The sequence below is a fragment of the Ursus americanus genome, chromosome 15 (genome assembly GCF_024610735.1).
Source record: "Ursus americanus isolate L20-20 chromosome 15, mUrsAme1.1.p, whole genome shotgun sequence".
NCBI classification, from domain to species: Eukaryota; Metazoa; Chordata; class Mammalia; order Carnivora; family Ursidae; genus Ursus; species Ursus americanus.
This window is the reverse complement of record NC_142141.1, coordinates 56,895,730-56,917,593: the sequence shown is the minus strand read 5'-3', so window position 1 is coordinate 56,917,593 and position 21,864 is coordinate 56,895,730. Positions and strand designations below refer to the sequence as shown.

Here is a 21,864-nt window from a genome sequence, read left to right as displayed (position 1 = left end):
CAAATAATCAAAAGTTAAGTAGGGACTTAGAGGATTTAAGTAATGCAGTTAACAAGCTGGATCTCTATTCTGACTTGTTTATATAGATTCATATACACACTTGTAGTTTAAAATTTAAGTTCTATCACGAAATACATAGTCCAACTTTTTTCCTTCAGTTAGCAGTGTACCCTGGTATGTTTCCATGTAAGAACATGTTGAGCTACTGTACTCTTTTTGAGCTACCTTATTTTTTTAATGGATGCAGAGCACTCTGTAGGAAGGAGGCCTGTAATTTATGAATCCGTTTTCTTATTTACAGACATTTGGTTTGTTGTCAGTTTTACTTTGTTACAAGCATACTTGCTTTGAATATTTCATACACATATGTAAGTAATTTCTATTACAGAAATTTTTTCCTACCTTTCATTTTGATTTGGCTTTTGAAAACAGCCATTGAAGTCATTGAGAATTTCTCATACAAGGCTATAGGGAATGCTTAAATTAATATACAAGTTCTGGTTAGAAAGAAAATCTCACTGTTTCCTCTTGGGCCCTGTCCGTTCTTTCCTTTCTGACTAAGAGGATAAGAGGTTGGCTGTGCATTCACCCATACTTTATCTTTTTTTCCCTTCGTGGCCAGATTTAAGATTTTTTTTTTGAGGACCCTTGAATCTGTGTTTTTAAAAGATTGGTTGTTTGCTACTCATGTTATTGGAGCATTTATTCTTCTGAAAAGGCCTATTAATTTCAAATTGTGTACCCCCAGAACTGAAATCTTTTATTTTCATGAGTAGACTCAATGAATTTTAGAATTCTCAGTTAAAAAAAATTCTCCATATTGTAATTTAGTGATCTTTATGTTTCTTTCCTTTTCAAACATGTAAGCTCATTCAATAGAAACAAGTCAGTCAGTCTGTATGAGAATCTAAGCTTTCAACATTAGTGTGTAACATTTACTCTTCACTGTCACTATTTTTATGCTTAACCATGTTGGGTTTTTTCAGGATTTATTATTTTAGAAAGAGAGTGGGAGGAGAGGCAGAAGGAGAGAATCTTCAAGCCAACTCCCTGCTGAGTGTGGAGCCTAATATGGGGCTCAGTCCCACGACCCATGAGATCATGACCTGAAACCAAGAGTTGGTTGCTTAACTGAATGAGCCACCCAGGTGCCCTAGAGTTTTTTTAATGTAGTAGTTCAGGACAGCCTTGCAAAAACAAAATATTTCAGGGGCTCACACTTTACCTCCATTTTTTTTTTTTTTTTAAGATTTTATTTATTTGACAGAGAGAGGGAGACAGCCAGCCAGAGAGGGAACACAAGCAGGGGGAGCGGGAGAGGAAGAAGCAGGCTCCCAGCGGAGCAGGGAGCCGGATGCGGGGCTCAATGCGGGGCTCCATCCCAGGACCCTGGGATCACGCCCTGAGCCGAAGGCAGACGCTTAACGACTGAGCCACTCAGGCACCCCCACTTTACCTCCGTTTAATTGAGTGCCTGTCTGAGTTCATGATGTGTGTTGTAACCATATGCCATCTTGCCCTTTTTGGTAGGCCGTATCTACAAGTGCTTGTTTACTGGCTCCGTGAGCTCACTACTGACACTGCCACTGGACATGCTGTCCACGTGAGTACTCGTAAAGCTTGAAACGCTGCTGCACAGCGTAGCTAGTGCACAGTTTTCCTGCACGCTTTTACTTTTGTTATAATTTGAAAAGTCCTTTTGTTCCAAGGACAAAGAGTAATCTATATCTCTTAGTCTGACAGTTATAGCTACAGTAAAAGTAGCTGACATATGTACATGTTTATTTTAAAACATACTGTTTTTTAAAGGACTGTTTCGTTAGGGTGGGACGATCTGTTAAACAGGCTGCTATGCAGTGTGAGATATGTGCTATCATATGCTGAGAATTCATTTAAACACGTATTTTTTAACAAGATAGTCATTTGAATATAAATTCAGTTTTTAAATATTTCTTGTGATTATTAGAATATGGACTCTAAAAACTTGTTCACTGTCATTATTTTACTGTATCTTAATTTGACATTAAGCATTGTAATTGTGTTTTCTTGGTAAAGACGTGTTTTTATTACTGATGTCAGAATTAGAAATGCTGTAAATGATGAATTGTATCAAGATCATTAGAATATTAAGCCTGCCAATGATTGCACCTATATTTACTAAATCTTTTGTACCCAGCTGACCTTAGGTTTCTGATTCCTAGGTCAGTGAAGACAAAGAACAATATGAAACTGTCCTATGGAACAGAAGTAATCAGAGTATATTACCATAAAAATAAGCCACTAGGCAGTAGAAGAGAGCATCTATCTATTCTGATAGAAAAGAAATTAAGGAGAAGCTCTTTTAAGGCTCTTGCATCTGCATCATTTTTTTTTTTTTTTAAGATTTTATTTATTTATTCGACAGAGATAGAGACAGCCAGCGAGAGAGGGAACACAAGCAGGGGGAGTGGGAGAGGAAGAAGCAGGCTCATAGCGGAAGAGCCTGATGTGGGGCTCGATTCCATAACGCCGGGATCACACCCTGAGCCGAAGGCAGACGCTCAACCGCTGTGCCACCCAGGCGTCCCTGCATCATTATTTTTAATCATGTTTCTAAATATTTAGAAACATTAGATGTGTTTGTGACTTGGTTTTTCTACTTGCTGATAATACCTTTTTGGGATAGAACAGTCAGGTTATTTCATTTCTGTGTCTTTGGCAGTGTAGGGAGTAATAGATTAAAGGTTTTCAGCTTGAACTTATTTACATTAGAATTGTTTTTTGTTTTCATTATTAAAGAACAACTTTGATAAAGTAATGTTTAGAAGTAGACAGAGGCCTTGAAATAGGGTGCTCTTAGCTGTGGCCATAACAAAAAAGAGAAGCAGTAACTTAACACATTTGAAAGTTTGGAACTAGCATAAGCAGATACCCCTTTGTATAAAATACAGGCTTTTTGTGAAGTGATGCGGTAGAAACAAACAGGACAGCGTTCCCATTTCTGGACATCAGGTTTTTATCTCAGTCATCCAGAACATGGTCTCAGTATAGAAATGTAAGAAGTTTGGGGCACCTGGGAGGCGCGGTCGTTAGGCGTCTGCCTCCGGCTCAGGGCGTGATCCCGGCGTTCTGGGATCGAGCCCCATGTCGGGCTCTTCCGCTGGGAGCCTGCTTCTTCCTCTCCCACTCCCCTTGCTTGTGTTCCCTCTCTCGCTGGCTGTCTCTCTCTGTCAAATAAATAAATAAAATCTTAAAAAAAAAAAAAAAAAGAAATGTAAGAAGTTTGTCTTGAATGGCTCAGCTGCCATTCGTTATGTCTTTGTGTATATGGCATCGTTCATCTCTGGCTTGCATTTAGGAGTTGTGTACACCGCAAAGATGGATATCGGAAGTAGTGAGGGAAGTCCGATAAAAGCCAGGGGTGACTGCTAAGAGTGCTGGAAGTTTTGTTTTAATGTGTGTAAGCTAATAAAAGAACGATTTCACATAAGGTATTCTTGTTCCATGTAGTTCGGGCTAAAATTCTGCAAACCGTTGTAGTTAGTGAGTGTGCATGGTAGTGGCCAGTCAGTATCTCAGCTGCTTAGAAAAGGTGACTTGAGTTCCTATCTCTGCAGTTTAATGAAGCAGAGATACATTGTTTCTCTAATAGTTTCTGTTTTAAATGGCTAAATATGTTAACATTTACCAAAGCCTAAATTGGTAGGCTTTGGCTATATGAAAAACAGTGTTTATGGAAGCCATGTCAGGGAAATACCAGACAAACAAGGTATAGTATCCTACTTACCTACTACCTTTATTTCTTGTTGGTTAAACCATTGACCATCTGGTTTTCGGCAGGTGTGATCACTTAAGTGATACAATGAGGTAGTTGGTTGTAACAGAATTAGCCCTAGCATTGGAATATGGTTTCTGTGTCTGCAGGTTTTTCGGTGACTTTGGGCAAATCATTGGACCTATCTGAACCGGTTTCCTCCTCTGTGAGGAAGTGAGGAAGATCATGCCTCAGGGCTTTGGGTGGGCTGTTCAAAGATTAAATTCCATATATATGTAAAAACTATATGTGAATTTGGAGTACTAGGTTAACATATAGCAGAATTATCACTGAAACTCAGAGCTACTGCTTGTCTTACGTTGGCAGGCTCCCCTTTTCTTCCTAACCTGATTGGTTAGTGGGCCACCAGAATTGCCTTCATGAGACTGATGGACACAGGAGGAACACCAAAGGCATGGCTGGGGATAGTCAAAAGAAATTGTAAACATGGTTTGGTTTTGTAATTCCATGCTGCCTCTTACAGTTTGAAGAAATGAGCCAGTTTTCCTGAAAGTGCTTTTAACTAAACTACTTTTTTTTTTAATGAGCCGTGTTTCATTTTCTCTGTAGTATTAATTTTATTTCTGAAATTTTACTTTAAATTTCTTAATATCATAGCAGCTGCTTACATATTCTGTAGCTCAGTGCTTCAGATCATCTCCAGCTGCAACATATCAGTTAATTATTTCTTCAAAACATACTGTCCCTAAAACTTACTGGCTTGAAACAGTAGTAATTTTATTGGCTCATAATTCCAGGGATCAGCAATTTGGGCTGAGCTCAGCTGATCAGTTCATCTGTTGGGCTTGCCTCAGTTACTCAGTTACTGCAGTGTTTCACTGGAGTTGAATGGCCTCAGATGGCTCCAGCTGTGTGCTTTGGTTCTCTTCCTGTGCCCCCTCATCTTGCAGAAAGCCAGCAGGGCTTCTGTACATGGTGGTCGCACAGCAGCATTATAAAAGGTGAGAGTTAAAATTCACCAGCTCTCTTCTAGGCTCTAAATTCAGGCAGCCTCACCTTGGTCCAGTCAAGTCACAGAACTAGCCCAGATTCTAGGTATGAGGGAAAAGAACTCTACAGGGGGTTTGTCACTATTTAAAATTGACATCAAACAATTGTTATTATTGCTGATGACAAGTGCGGAGTAGAGAAGTGGGTATTTTAGTCTGAAGTTATCAAAGTTTTAATAATCTGGAGGGTTCTTAGCATGGGAGTGGTTAGGATACCTCTTTTGATTAGGATATATTCCACGTCATATCTGTGGGCCACATCAATTCATTAAATTTGGAGCCAGTAGGCTGAGGTCTCTCAGACGGACCCTTCTTCAGATTTTCCATGGAAGAAAAAGTCATTCTGTTATGATAAAGGATTTTCCTAAGGCCACCAAGATTCTTAGTTATCCTTGAATTATCCTTAGTATATCCTTGAATTATTCTGAAATCAGGCATAGACTAGGGAAGGACAAGCCCCTTGAGAGGAAAAGAACAAAGATGGGGAGTTACTACGTGTATCATAACGTAATTTGTCTATCTGAATTTGTTGAGGAACTAATAACATACTTATATCATATTTGTAGTTAGCATCAAAATTTAATCTGCTTTCTAAGTGATATCTAAAGTGTATTACAAACTTCTTTGTCTTGCACATTGCATAGTATCTCTCAGCTTGCTTTCTTTACATTATCATTAGGCTTCTCTGGAGGTTCTTTCCTGATTTGCTGATTATCTTCATTTGTGTGGGTATCAGCTAATCAAGTTTACTCAACTTGTGTGTAAAATAAGGATACGGAAATTCTTAGTTTGGGTTGGACAGTCCTTCACCTTTTGTAAATTACATACATACTTGGCCCTTGTCAGTGTTTGGGTGCTTTGGTTTTGCTTTTTGCCTGCCTGTTTCTAAACCATGTTCAAAGAATGGCTACGTAGCTAATTTCTGTGTAGCTCTGGTGTTATTTTTCACTTATTATAAATATATATAATACAAATATATAAATATATTTGGCCAGTTTTAAGATAGATAGAATTTCACCATTCTCAGAAATAATTCTGAGAAACTGATTTTTACCCAGAAAATTATGACTCATTTTCTGGCTCTTCTCTCTGACATATTAGTTCAAGATGAAATGTTGTTACCTTTGGTTTCTTAATTTTAAGCATTCTTTGGAGTAATTCTATATAATTTTTTTTTAATAGGGACAATTTATTGGCGGATTGTTTGCAGGGTTGTTTTGTGGTAACATGCACACTGTGTGCATTCATCAGCCTCGTGTGGTTGCGAGAGCAGATAGTCCACGGGGGAGCGCCGATTTGGTTGGAGCATGCTGCCCCACCCTTCAATGCAGCTGGGCACCACCAGAATGAGGTAACTCCCTTTGCCCGGGAATTATTGTCATTTTCTAAGATCTAAAACCCTTGAGTCCTCTGCCCCTCATTGCAAAACAGGACAATGAAAAGGTTTGGGAGAAGATTAAAGGAAATGCAAAAAGAAATCAGAAGAAGTCACTTTTACTTTGCTTCTTAATTTTTTAGTGAGATTGGGAGTGGTGTTAGGGGGTGTACTGAAGTGTTCTTTCATTTCCTTTGCCTGGATTTACTGCTTAATGCTGGCTTGGAAGTTATATAGACTCCCTGGCGATGATGTTGGCATGCTACAGGACACTGAGGAGGCTCCCCACTTTCTTAGTTCATCAGTTTCTTCTTCTTTTTTTTTTTTTTTTTTAAGATTTTATTTATTTATTTGACAGAGATAGAGACAGCCAGAGAGAGAGGGAACACAAGCAGGGGGAGTGGGAGAGGAAGAAGCAGGCTCATAGCGGAGGAGCCTGATGTGGGGCTCGATCCCACAACGCTGGGATCACGCCCTGAGCTGAAGGCAGACGCTTAACCGCTGTGCCACCCAGGCGCCCCTCATCAGTTTCTTCTTATGTAAAATGCCTGTGTTTGCTGCTCCCAGTAGCAACCTTACTAAAAGTAGAATCATTAGAACACTGTTACACAATCTGGTGCAGTTTCCCTTTCTGTATATGAGAGATGCATGTTTACGTTAGATGCAGGAGCGTTTGCTAGATGTGTTAAGAGAAAGAGGATAAGATAAATGACCTTTAGTGTCTTGCTCGCCGAGAAATTATGGGGCTGAAAATGTCAAAATATTAGCTATTTATGTACAAAAACTATTTACACTTCATAAAATTTTATTAGGAAAAATTGACTCTAAGATACTGAAAATGATAATTAACTTAATTTTTCATTTAAGTATCAGTGTGTAGTTTGATTTCAATCAAATTCTGCCCTACCTTTTTCTCTACAGAGTTAAGAGCGTAACTTCTTAGCAAATCACACGTACAAGAAATGAGACTAGAAAGAAAAGACACTTCTTACTTAGTGTTAATACTTTTATTATTGTATCTCATATTTTGAAATACTTAATGCAGTTGCTTTTTTAGAATGTTCATTGACTCCACTGGAGTTCGGTGTTTTCCTTAACTATAATATGTCTTTGCATTTGGTAGGTACCAGAACTCAGTAAGAGCCAGAGGAGGATGCATATGGGAACTGACAAAGTCCATATGGACAGGTTTACCTACTGAGCAGGAATTTTTTCTTTTTCCTTTTTTTTTTTTTTTTTAAAGATTTTATTTATTTACTTGACAGAGAGAGAGAGACAGCCAGTGAGAGAGGGAACACAAGCAGGGGGAGTGGGAGAGGAAGAAGCAGGCTCCCAGCAGAGCTGGGAGCCCAATGTGGGGCTCGATCCTAGGACCCTGGGATCATGCCCTGAGCTGAAGGCAGACGCTTAACAACTGAGCCACCCAGGCGCCCCCTGAGCAGGAATTAGAAACCGTTTCTTCAAGTGTTTAACTGATAACTGAGAACTAAGTTACACATCTGGGGGGGTATAAACAAATAGGTATATAAGTAAATACATATTCGTCCCTGAGGCAGTGAGTAAAGGCAGGAGATGCCTTATAAAGAGGGATTATGGCCCTTTCCCAGAGTTGATCATGGGGTTCGAGTCTCATCATGAGCTGCCCCCACCCCCATGACCCCGCCCTCTAATGTGGCACCTGCGCTGGAGTCTGAGTTCTGTTTCCCCAGAGTTAAAGAATGAAGACTGAATGGTACCAAAGACACAAAGAAATAGAGAAGTCCAGAATGATCAAAGAAGGTCACCACTAAATGAGATGATGGCTTAGGAGCCAGAGGTTATCCTAAGAACAGCTCCCCAGGTCCAGGTTCCATGAGAGCCTCCTGGGCTTCCACCAGATAGCCTTGATGAAGACTGTGTTGAAGACCTTGAGATCATTCCATGAAAGAACCCTCCCAACCCTGCAGCCTCCAGGCAGAGGTTGCAGCTAGGCCAGGGATGTCCTCAGGCCTCTATCGGAGCTTGCTGGACAGTAGCTGAGACCCAGTGTTCACATAGAGGAGCAGATTGTGGAGATGCTGGTGAAGAAGTAATTCCAGGTTGTCTTGCCTAGGAGCTCAGAACTCAGGTGCAGAGACGTCAGCCCGGGGTCAGAATCACTGGCTGAATCTTGCTGCTCCCTTCTTGCTCAGCCTACATGTGAAAAGTAACCAAAGTTCTCTTTGTTACAAGATCCAACTGCAGTCATGGGAAATCTGAACCTTGGTTTTCTTCGAGTTTGTCCTTGACTAATTGTAATAAGAATAAAGCAGAACTCATGTCTGCACCTCTTTTTTGGCTCAGGGAGCTCTATTTCTTGAAACTGAACTCCAGAAGGACTTTTTCTGCCCTGTTGTTAAGACAGACAGCCTGCTGTTGAATTTCTCATTTTTTGCACTTTGTGATGTTTTAATGTATTATTTTTATGTATCCAAAAAGGTAATGGCTTTAACTTCCTGAATTCTTGATTCTTTCTCTACTGGCACGAATGGAAACTTCTGTAATGCCACCAGTAACTGGTTTGGGATGTGCCTGAACAGTTAAAGTTAGCCAGATACGCCTATTTTCTGTAATACTTTGTGAAATCCCTGAATTATACTGAATGAATATATACACTGTGAAGTGAATTTATGTACTTATTATATGCTGAGTAGGTCCAAAATTAGATACTTGTAGAAAAAATGACCTTGAGAGTTTTTTTTTTTAATTTTTTAGTAGTTCATGTTTGTTTGCTAGTTTTGTTCTTTTTTAACAGGAAGAGTATGATTTGGAAATAGAGCAGAACTGAGACAAGTTAGCTACATTTCTGGGCTCTTCTGTCGTTTTAGGCTCCAGCAGGAGGAAATGGTGCTGAAAATGTTGCCCCCGACCAGCCTGCTAACCCACCAGCCGAGAACGCGGTGGTGGGAGAAAACCCCGACGCCCAGGATGATCAGGCAGAAGAGGAGGAGGAGGACAACGAGGAGGAGGAGGATGCGGGTGGGGAGGATGCAGCCGATGCCAACAACGGGGCCCAGGGTAATGGCTGCTGGCCCATCCCTGCCCTTCCTTCGTGACCATTAGTCCATTTCCAACTTTCCTTGAGTAGAAGGACTGGAGTTTTCAAAATGTTATGGGTTCGGAGTTCTATTTCTAACCTGTTTTTACTTCGTTTTGAGAGATTTGTATTTATGAATATACATATGTGTAAATATTTTTTTTGTGAAGCAGGGCACATTCTGTGTTTTATTATTTATTTTTTTTCTTAAGACATTTATTTATTTATTTGAGAGGAAGCAAGAGTGAGAGAGCAGGGGGAGCAGGCAGAGGGAGAGGGAGAAACAGACTCCTCACTGAGCAGGGAGCTGGAGGCGGGGCTCGATCTCAGGACCCTGGGATCATGACCTGAGCTGGAGGCAGGTGCTTGTGTTTTAAAATCCTACTCTACACGGGACCTTTATAGGATGGATAGAAAGAAGTTATTTGTAAGTTGTACTAGACTCTGGTTTTTTTAAAAAAGAATTTGATACAGATCACTTTATTCCCTTCCGTTTCTCTTGAGTTAGCACAACTTTTAATATCAAAGAAGAATTCTTGAAGTGTAACCTACAGGTCAGATGCCATTAAGGAAACCATTTTCTCATTTTCTAGCAGTCTAACTCCAGAATGCTAAAGAAGATCCAAGACCGTGCCCGCCAGTCAGCTGGCAGTAGCTCACCACCTCCACTTCTCTCCTCCCGCCCCAGAGTTTTGCTGTCAGCACCGCACTTTCTCCAGGTCCGCTGGACATTGCTGGTGTCTGAGTGTCTCCTGGGTGCTGGGCACTTAGACAGGTCCCTGCCTTCATGGAGTTCCTGGTCTAGTGAAGAACCACGAGTACCCAAGTGCACAAATACCTCATTATACATTGTGACAAATGTGCGGGTTGCTCTGAGGATGCTGTTGGGAAAGTCTGTTTTAAATAAGATTCTCCAGGTAGCTCAGAGTAAGTGATATTTGAGGTGAGACCTAAAGGGTGAGAAGAAGGAAATTGTGTGATGGGAGCAAGGGGCCTTTGTAGGGAGCAGTGAGTCTATGTTCAGAGGCTCTGAGGAGGCAGCCTGCTGACACCCTGGTGTGACCATCCTTCTCTTCTCTTCATATCTAACGCAATAGCTTCTGAGTGTGTAGCTTCTTTTTTCCAGTCGTGCTCCACATGGTATTTGTAGTGTTCTCCTGCCTTTAAAATCTGGTAGTGGTTTTTCTATTATACTAAAGAGCAAAACAAAATCCAGGTCATCTCCCCCGCCTTGTATGATCTGATCCCTGTCTGCCTTTCATGCTGTATCTTCTACCACTCCCCCCTGCACCCCCGGAGAATTCTTGTCCCCTGGCTTCCTCGTTTTTCTCAAATTTGCCAGATTCATTCTTGATTCAGAGCGGTAAAGTTCCTCTCTTTCACATAATCCTATTATTTCCTTTCAAGCACTTAACCACAATCTAGAATCACCTTATGTGTGTTACATTTATGTATATGTGTTCTTATTACTTAACAAGCAAATAATGTAGTTTAGCTTCTCATCAACAGCTTGCAAAACACCAAATTAAAAGCATATGTTTTATTATTTATGGTTCAGGTTCCATCAGTAATCTTTCAACTACAATTATATTTCCAGATGACATGAACTGGAATGCTTTAGAGTGGGACCGAGCTGCAGAAGAGCTTACGTGGGAAAGAGTAAGATTCTTTCTGTTGTGCATTCTCCTGTTTTAACCCTAGGCTGTGTGTTTGGGTTGGGCATATGTAGGTGCATACTCCAATTTTGTAGCTACATTCAGTGGAAGCTGCCGTAGAACTTTAATTTCTAGGGAAAAGTGATGCATTGTTTGTGGTGAAAATAGTAAAAATATTATAATCTATTGTTGATTATTTTTCTGTTTTCTGGCCTTTTATACAAATTGTGGACTTCTCTAAAATGAAGTAATTTGAATTGAAGTATTGTTCTGATACTGCAGTTGTACTAAATCTTGGCTGGCTCCTTATCTAATGTAAGAATTAAACCTGTGATGGAACTGTTTTGACTTTATAATCATATGATTTGGAATAAATGGAGCCCAAATATAAAATTCTGATAAACAAGTTTTTTACTCTCTGAAAATGGTAAGCTGTATTGGAAAGTGGTGGGTAAGGATTATGTTTAAATATAATTGAAAGTCAGCCTTTTTTCTAAATAGAATAAAAAATCCTGTTGCATCTTGAACATATGCATATTATTATTTCAGATGCTAGGACTTGATGGATCGCTAGTTTTTCTAGTAAGTAAAGCTCATATTTTTTAATAATAGAGTTGTGACTTAATTATTTATTTTAATGATTCAGCAATTTCAAATTTACAGTATGTTTGGCTTTTTATACGAAAGGTCAACGTGCCCTTTGATTTTTGATTGCTTAATATGTTGAAGAAAGTCTGTTCTCTGTGTTGAAAATATTGGCAAAGAACAAAGGTGATAGTATTTACAAAGGTCATTATTGAGTATTTGATTTTTAGAGAAGAAAATGAAATGCAGATTTAATGGTAGTTAAGAAGAGTTTGGTCTTCTTTTAAAACTTGCAGTGTATTAATTAATGCTTTGTAGTGCTCACAGTGAGACCCGGTTTCGTGTTAAGTTTCCACTGTTTGCCAAACCTCACCTGTTTTTACTTTATTAGTAAAGAGTGCAAACCAGAGGGGAGGAATGATTCTTTAAAGAACCTGTTCTTTAGGAGAAGTGATGCTCTTTTCAGGTTCTGTAATATAAAATCGCTTGGGATTTTTAAATGGCTTTGGGTATCAAGATGACTTTAGCTACTAGTCAAAGAACCCCTATTGACTGAAACAGTAACATAAGGTAGCAGTCATCTTGGAGGCGATAATACGTAACTGGGGGTGGGGGAGTGGATGAATGGCCGAGTGAGAATGAGTGTTCTAAGACTTCTAAGAAAACCAGGGTGCCATAGTCAGAAAAGGGACCAGGGAAGAGAATTGACCTTGCAGAAGCCATGAGAACAAAATGGACACTGGAAAGAAGCACTGTGTGGTTTACATTGATGAGAAGTTCAGAATTAATGTGATTTTCAAATTTTCCTCCATTTGGAATTTTTCAGCGTCATTTGATTTAAGTGAAATCTGGCTATTATTTATGAGAATCTGTGTAGTTTGTAGTGCTTACTAATTTCTAAAGAGGAAATGTTTATGGATTGATTTTTTTTTCCTGCATGTAACATTATGAACTTGAGTTTTATTAGGTTTAGTTTTATGAGCTATCTAATGAAAAATGAGAAGTTGCACGTAATGAAATCTCAACATTATGGAGTGAAAATTTCAGTCTAAGTGGAGTAGTGCAGTCCATGGAAGAATTGAATATGTTTTATTAATGCTCTTTTCCTTTAGGAGCATGTCTTCTGGGTGGTGTCTTTAAACACATTGTTCATTCTTGTTTTTGGTAAGTGGTGTTTATGCTGTTATTTACGGTATTATCATAGGAGTTCAGTTTTCTAGGAGCCTTGTTATAGGTTTTGTTTTCATTTTTTAAACACTTGAATATGTGAAACGGTTGTAGATAGTCGTCCTGTATAAGAAGGCCCCAGGTATACAGATACTTTTCTTTCCCAAGCAACACTGACTACAGTTACCTACCACCTCTGCTTCTTTTGGGCATTTCCATCTCTTTTTATAGAAGTTGATTTTAGGGGCACCTGGGTGGCTCAGTCGGTTGAGCATCTGCCTTCAGCTCAGGAGCATGTGACTCTTGATCTTGGGGTCATGAGTTCGAGCCACACGTTGAGTGTAGAGATTACCAAAAAAAAAATGAACTTAAAAGTTAAAAAAAAAACAAAAACATGAATTATAGAAAAGGTAACTAACACTCATTTATGTAAAGCAGATCACATCTAAGTAAATTTTTTTTCTAACCCAACCTCCTAAGCTTATACTATAAAGAAATTGTCTTAATAAATCTATGTATATTATACTTAGGATCTTTTGAAATGAACCAAGTTGTTTTCCTCTTTTTAGAAGTATACTTTCCCTTAAGGGTGAATGGTCATTGGGATTAAGCACACTCCTGTTTCTTTCCTACTTGGGTTGCTCTGTTGGGATTTTCCACCTGCATTTTTGGAGTCTTGTGGTCATGTACTTTGCAGAATTATAAATTTACAATGCAGCTATCTCCTGGCAGAAGGGTATGATACTGAGAAAGTTACCTTAATTTCAGGGTATTTATCTAATAGCTGCTGTGTAATGGGATAGAAATTGATTGTTAACAGTTGGTGCTTCAGGTTAGTATTTCCCTATGTAAATAGAGTTGGAACTTGAAAATTTACCTTTCCCAGGGGCCTATTTGAGTCATCTTCAGAGTTGGGTGAGACAACAAAATAGGAAGAATTCTGCATATAGTTTTTTCTTACTCATTAAGAGTTTCTTGTGCTTTATAATACACATAATAGTAAAATGTGTGTATGATTTATAAATTTCAATATGTTGGGAATACTTGTTCAAAAAAATTTCTACCCATGGAATACTTGATTAAAAAGGTTTGGTGGCCAGATCCCTATAGAGTCACTCTGACTTTTGTCTTAATGATTGAGTCCCCCTCCCTGCTTCCCTAATAATCTATGCTGTTCGGTTATTTTTGCCATAAGAAAAACATAATTAAATTTTATTCAGAAAAAAAGTAAAATTTTATTAACATGAAAAGAAAGACTTGAAGAAAAGAGACCATAAAATTTTTTACTATGAAAATGTTAAGGATATTTTTCATTTAACCATAGTATTATTATCACATTGTACTAAATTAGCAGAATTTAGTGTTTCTGAACAATCCATCATATTAAAAATTCCTGGGTTGTCTCCTTAAGTGTCATTTTTTGGTTGGTTTGTTTGAATGAGGATCCAAATAAGGTCTACACATTACTTTTGGTTGTTAAGTTTAAGTTCCTTTTGATCTAGAATACTCTTCTCTTTACACCCCTCATCTACTCCTACATTTTGCCATTGATTTGCTGAAGAGACCAGGTCAGCTGTCCTATAAGTATCTTGCATTCTATATTTGTCTGATTGCTTCCTGTACCACCTCGCTCCTTTGTGTTCATATTTCCTTTAAACTGGAGCATCTAAGTAACATCTTAGTTAATCTGAACCTGTTTGTTCAGAAGAAGTGAGACAGGTATGCAATTCTTTTACTCCAGTTATCAGTTTTCAGGATAAACAATTGATGTGCTATTTCCAGGGGTGAGGAAAGTATTTTTTCTTATGTTGCCTTTTTTCCTTTTGTGTTTTCTGTTTTTGGCTTTCCCTTTTTTGAGTATTATGAACTCATGGATTTGTAAAGCATTCGGTATGTTTCCGTCAGTTTTGGTCATTCTTTGATGCTCATATATCCTTTCCTCGGCCGGTAAGACCCTCTTCATGATGGTTCCTGTGTCCTGTTGTCATAAACTTATTAGACCTTGATATCTTTGTTGTTCTCTGGTTATAGAGAATGTCCTAGGCAGTACATTTTTGGCCTCAGTTCTGGAATCTTCCATTTCTCTAAAAAGCCCTGGTTTCTTTTACTGTGCGTTGGTACTAGGAGTGTTCATTGTTTTAATTTTGAAGTTTTCATTTAATTTTTCTCCCCCTTTTAGCATTTTGCCCTTACCACATTGGTCATTTCTCCCTTGTTGGTTTGGGATTTGAAGAACACGTGAGTATAATACTTTTACAAACTTACTTTTATTACTTGCTCCCAAACTTGATATTTGTTGAGTAAATGATAGTGTTGCCTTACGCAAAGGAAGTTGTCCAACACGATGATCTTCTTTTTTTCCAAACTAACAGTTGCTCAAGATATGGTAGGTCATGTTGCTAGCTAAGGAAAATGTGTTCTGAATCCCATGGTGCACTCTCTTCCTTCCTGTTGGGCAGGTCAAAGGCATGCTACTGGAAAGTTTTCTAATACGCTGATTTTTGACCCATTCCATTAACTTGCTCCCTTCTCTCCTTTTTCCTCAGCTTTCCCATGGTGAATTTAGAAAAGCAGTAGTATATCAGTCAACTAAAAAAAAGGGTTGGTCTGTCTTGGAATGATGGGCTACAGTGTTTTCTAAAGAATTTGTTTTAATTTTGACATTTTGTTCTTGTATTTTGGTAGATAAATATTTGAATGGTCAACTGCAACTGTTTTGTAGGGGCCCCAGAAAGAACTAGTCTTTTAAGGAAGAGCTGACATTTCCAGAATGTTCTGTTCAGTTTGTGTATGTGAATCCTGGAAGATCACATTCTGATTTGTTCTGAAAGAGGAAACAGATGTGTTCCAGTATTTTATGCAGCTCTTAGTTCTCACTGGTTGAACACAAGAACTTGAAAAGTTCAGATACATGCTTTGATAAATTGGAATTTCCAAACTATCAGCACTTGCTGTCTGAAATTCAGGAACCTAAAAAGATTTGTTACTGTCCAAATTTTAGTTTCTGTAAGCTGAGAATGGAACGGATTTGCAGAGCAAGGGAAACTTCAGCAGTCATTCCTGGGGGTAGGGGTGAGGTGGCTAAGACATACCTGGCAGGTGGGCTGCTTGGACCGTGTGCTGCTGCTTTCATTGCTCAGCCCGCAGTCCCCCTCAGGGTGTAATAGAGTGCAGACTAGTGTAGTGCAACTTTTGTTGTTGTTCTTGTAAAATGTAAATCACTCTACTTTTATTTTGTCTGCTTGAGTAGATCTGCTAACAGTGGGAGAATCTGGTTTCAGAGATGTCATTCAAGGGAATTTTGTAGTTTTTTAGTTGTAAGTTGCTGAGACAGTTCACTTTGAGTATGCTCGGATTGTTTAATACATTGTTAAACTGGGAGGTTTAATTAAATTAAATTCTATTTATTTTTATTTCCAGGTCCAAGCATCTCATTTTGAAGGTCTAATCACAACCATAGTTGGGTATATACTTTTAGCAATAACACTGATAATTTGTCACGTATCCTTTAATGAACTAACATAGATGTTTGGTGCTATTATTGTTCATACCAAAGAGTTGTTCCTGTTAAGGACAAAACTTTGTTTCTCTTCTTATGTCCTCTCAGTAAAATTTGTAGCTATTTGTAGTGAGGATGTGGGCAGACAAAATATGAAATAAATTAATTCTATCAAATAATACGTGTTGCCTAAATACGTACCTGTTTCTTTGTACCTTTATTTTTTTTAATTTTTATTTATTTATTTATTAAAGATTTTATTTATTTATTTGACAGAGAGGCAGCGAGAGAGGGAACACAAGCAGGGGGAGTGGGAGAGGGAGAAGCAGGCTTCCCCGCAGAGCAGGGAGCCCGATGCGGGGCTCGATCCCAGAACACTGGGATCATGACCTGAGCCGAAGGCAGATGCTTAACGACTGAGCCACCCAGGCGCCCCTCTTTGTACCTTTAAATGCTCGATTTTTCCTTGACTAGATGCTATAGGGCTTGGCAACTCTTGTTAAATTTCATAGGTCTCGTCGTTTGCTGGGAGTCTGCTATATCGTTGTTAAGGTAATTCCTGTTAGAAGTTAAAACTGGAAATGATTTCTCCCCATTTGAATGGTATTTGATGGTTTTTGTTTTTACTTAAGGTCTCTTTGTTAGTGGTGGTAGAGATTGGAGTGTTCCCTCTCATTTGTGGCTGGTGGCTGGATATCTGTTCCCTGGTGAGTTTATTACTCTTTATATAATCTAATAATGTAAAGGTGTCAAAAAGGGAGGTCTTTAGAATGGATTCCTTTTAAAGGGAACTCTGTATGATAATAATTTGCTTTTTTTTTTTTTCCTGAGAATAGATCATTGTGAAGTCTTAATGTTCCTAATTTTTTTGAATACCTGACTTTTTTTGAGGCTTTTTGCAAATTTTTGATGTCAGAGTATTTTGAACCTTTCTAATAACCAGTGAAGAATTCTCTTACTCATTTTACTCTTTTAAATTTTACAGTAATGCCAAGACATTATACACCTAAGGAGAGCAATCTGATAAGAATACTCTCTTCGTAATAATAAATACAACTCTAACCTTAATTTCTTTTAACTAAGATGCTCAGTCCTGATTATAATTTTCAGTTGCTATCAGTGATAATCAGGTTTTGACTTTTCAAAAATATTTTGTATATAGAAAAGTTGCCTTTGGTTCTGAGATAACATTTTCACCTGTACCTTACTGTTAAAACCTGTCAGGAGGGGCGCCTGGGTGGTGCAGTCAGTTAAGCATCTGACTCTTTGTTTTGGCTCAGGTCGTGATCTCAGGGTCTTGAGATGGAGCCACGTGTGGGGCTTCTCACTCCGTGAAGACACTGTTTAAGATTCTCTCTCTCCCTCTGTCCTTCCCTCCTATACACATGCTATCTCTCTTTCTCTCTCTTTATAAAACAAAAACAACAACAACAAAAAACTTGTCATGAATGCAGACCTGTAAGCATGGAAAGAAGGATTTTGGTTTTTTTTTTAAAGATTTATTTATTTGAGAGAGAGTGCACATGGGGGAGAGGAGCAGAAGGAGAGAGGGAGAGAAACCCAAGCAGACTCAGCACCAAGTACAGAGCACAACATGGAGCCTGATGCAGAGCTTGACCTCAGGACCCTGAGATCAGATCTGAGCCAAAACCTAAAGTCAGATGCTCAACCAACTGTGCCACTCAGGCACCCCTGAAAGAAGTTATTGTCAACCAAAAATGGTTCTTTCACAGTAGTAGCATTAGTAAAGTTCTTATTCACCAATTGGTTCATCAGTCTTGCTTTTTATATTTAAATTTTTAAAGTGTTGTTACACATCTTTGAAATAGTATCCAGCCTTTATATCATTTATATTTCTGTGACACCATGAACTGGCATTAGAAGAACTATGGTCCTAGAACATCATAACCCACACACAGAGTGATTTATTCACTTCCTGGAAGATGGAGATGTTAATTTGGCAAATGTAGGTGGTACAGATCTCTCTCACCTGTTCCGTTTTGATTTAGGAAATGTTTGATGCTACTCTGAAAGATCGAGAACTGAGCTTTCAGTCAGCTCCAGGTACTACCATGTTTCTGCATTGGCTAGTGGGAATGGTGTATGTGTTCTACTTTGCCTCCTTCATCCTGTTGCTGAGAGAGGTAAGTTCTGCAGGGAGATGCCAACACTGTAAATTTATGGGAAGGACTTCTGTTTTAACCCCAAGTCGTGCTTCAAAGGCCATCACGACTTCCTAACTAATTTTCTCTGTTATTGTAGTCTAAGAGGGAACAGCTGATAGATGAGTTTGGCTTTATTTCTTTAAACTCTTTTAGTCATTTGTCTCAAAAATTGACACGTTTTAATATTTCTGTCTATAATTAGTTATGAGTCTGAAAGATGAGTAGATTGAGGGAAAAACTGAAAGTACTTGCTTTACTTGGTAGTTCTTGCAACCGTCCTCTCATAAAGATTCTTGGAATTTTGTGTGATGTGAGTCTGTCTTGGACTCTATTCAAAGAAATACAGTGCTGGAAATACCCACAGGGGATATGGTTTCGCAGGATCAGAATGTAAAATACATAATCAAGCACCTTAAGTATAGAATTACACTGAGGGTCCTTTATGTTTCCAGTTCACTTGCCTGATGGGTACCTGTACTCGTCCTATTTTTAGAATATAGTCTGATTTGAATATACTATATAATTAGAATATACTGATTTGAAGAGAGTGAAAGTAGGGTCAGTATTTGATTAGTATATATCTCATGCTTAGTCTTTCTGATGCAGTGGGAAGTATAAAAATGAGTAATTTTGACCAGGTGTACTTGCTGCTGTGCATTCTTTCCTCAAATATTACTGCATGTTCACTCTGGGCCAGACACTGTGCTGATATAATAGTAAGAAACAAAGACAGGATCCCCTTTCTTTTTGATTGTATATTCTGGGAAGAATACAGCCATCACACAGGTCAGCTTACTCCGTTGAGAGAGGTGATGGAGAAGTACAGAGGGAAAATGTACAGGGCTGCCAGAGGAGGCCGACTAATCCAGTGTGAATGGAATACAAAAGCACCAAGGCTTAATGCTATTCTTGGTGTACTTTATTCTTTGAGATATTGAGGAGTTAAGGAGGGGGCTGGGGTCAGAATGTTCTCCTGAATTATATAGTGTAAGTTCAGTAAAGTCTATTTGCAGATAAAACTTGTATTCTCTCTTTGAAAGAAATGATTGAGACTAACTTAATCTTTTCAAAACTGTAATTATGTATAATCTCTGAAATACACTGTTAAATGATGAACTGTTTTTACATTGAAGTTTTTCATCTCCGTGTGGTCGTTTTTTGTTGGTACAGAATCCTAGTATTGGGAGGCTGGATGGAACCTTAGAGGTTGTATACCTCCTCACTTGGAAGATGGAGAGATACAGTTTAGGCAGTTGAGAGGCTTTATATGGGGTAACTCAGTGAATTTGGACCACCCAGGACTGATAGCCAGACTCACCCACGGTCTCTTGGGTTGATGGTTTCCATTGAGAAAGGGGAAAAAAATGTAGACAGTAGAATGAAAATGCTAAGAAGCTTTAGGGTTAATTAACACGATAACTCCTCTCAGGAGTGTAAGACTGGAATCAGATCTTCTTTTTAAAACATTTATAAATTGCAACATAATTCTTTTTTTACCAGATGATGCAGTGTAGTGACAGTGTTTTAAAAAAATACTTCCTTTTCACCTTAGAGACTTAGATTTCTTGACAAATTGTACTTAATAATTTTTTTTCATTAAATGATTAAAAGCGTCAAAGGATATCAAACACAAGATAGTTTTCATATAGGTTCTGATTTAGGAACTTGTTTTAATAGGAAAGCCATATGAATTTTCTGGGGACCATTTTATTAAAAAGTCAAGATTTTAAGAGCTAATTTTTATGTTAATATTTTAGTTCATATACAGAGTCTGAAATATTGGAATTTAAAGCATTTAAAGTATATTTGCAGGTGCTTCGACCTGGTGTCTTATGGTTTCTAAGGAATTTGAATGATCCAGATTTTAATCCAGTACAAGAAATGATCCATTTGCCCATTTATAGGCATCTCCGAAGATTTATTTTGTCAGTGGTAAGCATACCTTTTTATTGTTTTTTTTTTTTTTCTTTTTATTGTTTTTTAAGTGAAGTGTGCTACCCTTTTGTTTTGTTGGGGGTTTTTTTGGGTCAGGGACTGGTAGAGTAGATTTATTGAATAATTTACGTTTATCAAAGCTTGTAGAACTTCGTTGTCAAGTAGTTGCTTTATTGGTTACTTTGATAAAGTAAATAAAATGTTTACTAAGACAAAAATGCCCTCTAGTTCTTTAGTAGTATAATTGCCAAATTATGGGTTTCTGAATTACATTTAATTTGCATTGGAGCAGTGGAGATTCATTAATAGCTTTTATTTATTTTTTTTTTAATGATTTTTTATTATATTATGTTAGTCACCATACAGTACATCCCCGGTTTCCGATGTAAGGCTCGATGATTCATTAGTTGTGTATAACACCCAGTGCACCATGCAATACGAGCCCTCCTTACTACCCATCACCGGTCTATAAAAAATATGGAACGCTTCACGAATTTGCGTGTCATCCTTGCGCAGGGGCCATGCTAATCTTCTCTGTATCGTTCCAATTTTAGTATATGTGCTGCCGAAGCGAGCACCATTAATAGCTTTTAAATTAAACTCTTAACAGAAGTATGTTGAAGCTTCTTCCCCGCCTGGAAGAAGAAATTACCTAGTTAAAACTAAGTTTTTCCAAAATAAAATTTGAAAAAAGCAGTATTGTGCCGTTAGGCAAATTTGTAGCCACTAATATGGGTCATGTCTTAAAATACTTACAGGTGATTTGTTAAGTTGCAGACAATTCTGGTCCTTCATTGTAAGTTTCTGACTCTCTCTTCACAAACCATGCAGTGATTATCCTTTGTAGCTCCTGTTTGAGCCTTTGTGTCCTAGAGAGAGAGAGGAGCAGCCTCCGTAGGAATGCATTCTTTCCACAGAGTGACCCAAGTGTAGTATGTTGAGTGAGAACAATCTGGACCTTGGGTGGGTGTAGACTTGGATTCTGTATGGTTGGGTATGTTCAGAAGTTTGCTTGTCTTTCATGCGAATGATTTATAGTGCTGTCATTCATGCCTTTTTTCTTACTGCAGATTGTCTTTGGCTCCATCGTCCTCCTGATGCTTTGGCTTCCTATACGTATAATTAAGAGTTTGCTGCCTAATTTTCTTCCATACAATGTCATGCTCTACAGGTGAGTTTTTAAAATTTGGAAGCTTTACTAATTTAACTCTGTTGATATCCAGAGTGCATACATTTAAAACAGTCATTTCTTAACAGATACTGGAAATCATTTGATAGTTGAATTTTGCTATTTCAGATTATATAAACATTAGTTAAGCATTTACATTTTCCAAAGGAAAACTTACTTATTTTTCTGCAAATGAAGTGTGCCTTTTTTCAGCATTGAAATGTTTGTCATACTTAATGAGAGCATGTTAACCACAAGCATCTTTATATGAAAAGCACACCCTATACACCATAGTTGTATATTTAATTATAGATTAAAAAGAAGATATAAGGCTTATGGATGTAAAATCTTTTTGATTTAAAAGCTTAAGTCACCTAGAAACCTATTTTCTACCACTCCTCCTGTATTCCTTTTTTTAGAGACTTGCATTATCCTTTCAGTTACCCAAACAGAAATC

At 38.2% G+C, this 21,864-nt stretch overlaps 1 protein-coding gene, 1 non-coding gene and 1 pseudogene across 3 annotated transcripts in view; 2 read left to right on the top strand and 1 right to left on the bottom strand.

The window, feature by feature from the left end:
- MARCHF6 (membrane associated ring-CH-type finger 6) overlaps nucleotides 1–21,864 on the top strand; it is a 78,351-nt gene that overhangs the window by 30,622 nt on the left and 25,865 nt on the right. For both annotated transcript variants that reach the window (XM_045787146.2, XM_045787145.2), the window contains exons 5-17: nucleotides 1,531–1,603; nucleotides 5,986–6,154; nucleotides 9,025–9,214; nucleotides 10,831–10,892; nucleotides 11,438–11,470; nucleotides 12,586–12,637; nucleotides 14,820–14,878; nucleotides 16,061–16,141; nucleotides 16,623–16,691; nucleotides 16,772–16,846; nucleotides 18,149–18,283; nucleotides 20,117–20,236; nucleotides 21,310–21,410. In XM_045787146.2, coding sequence (XP_045643102.1) covers nucleotides 1,531–1,603; nucleotides 5,986–6,154; nucleotides 9,025–9,214; nucleotides 10,831–10,892; nucleotides 11,438–11,470; nucleotides 12,586–12,637; nucleotides 14,820–14,878; nucleotides 16,061–16,141; nucleotides 16,623–16,691; nucleotides 16,772–16,846; nucleotides 18,149–18,283; nucleotides 20,117–20,236; nucleotides 21,310–21,410 — 1,219 coding nt within the window. The remainder of the gene's footprint in view (nucleotides 1–1,530; nucleotides 1,604–5,985; nucleotides 6,155–9,024; nucleotides 9,215–10,830; nucleotides 10,893–11,437; nucleotides 11,471–12,585; nucleotides 12,638–14,819; nucleotides 14,879–16,060; nucleotides 16,142–16,622; nucleotides 16,692–16,771; nucleotides 16,847–18,148; nucleotides 18,284–20,116; nucleotides 20,237–21,309; nucleotides 21,411–21,864) is intronic.
- On the top strand, nucleotides 6,161–9,018 carry LOC148108881 (SCAN domain-containing protein 1-like; annotated as a pseudogene).
- On the bottom strand, nucleotides 20,711–20,817 carry LOC123785572 (U6 spliceosomal RNA). Its single transcript, XR_006777668.1, has one exon. It is a non-coding gene; the product is annotated as a U6 spliceosomal RNA (small nuclear RNA).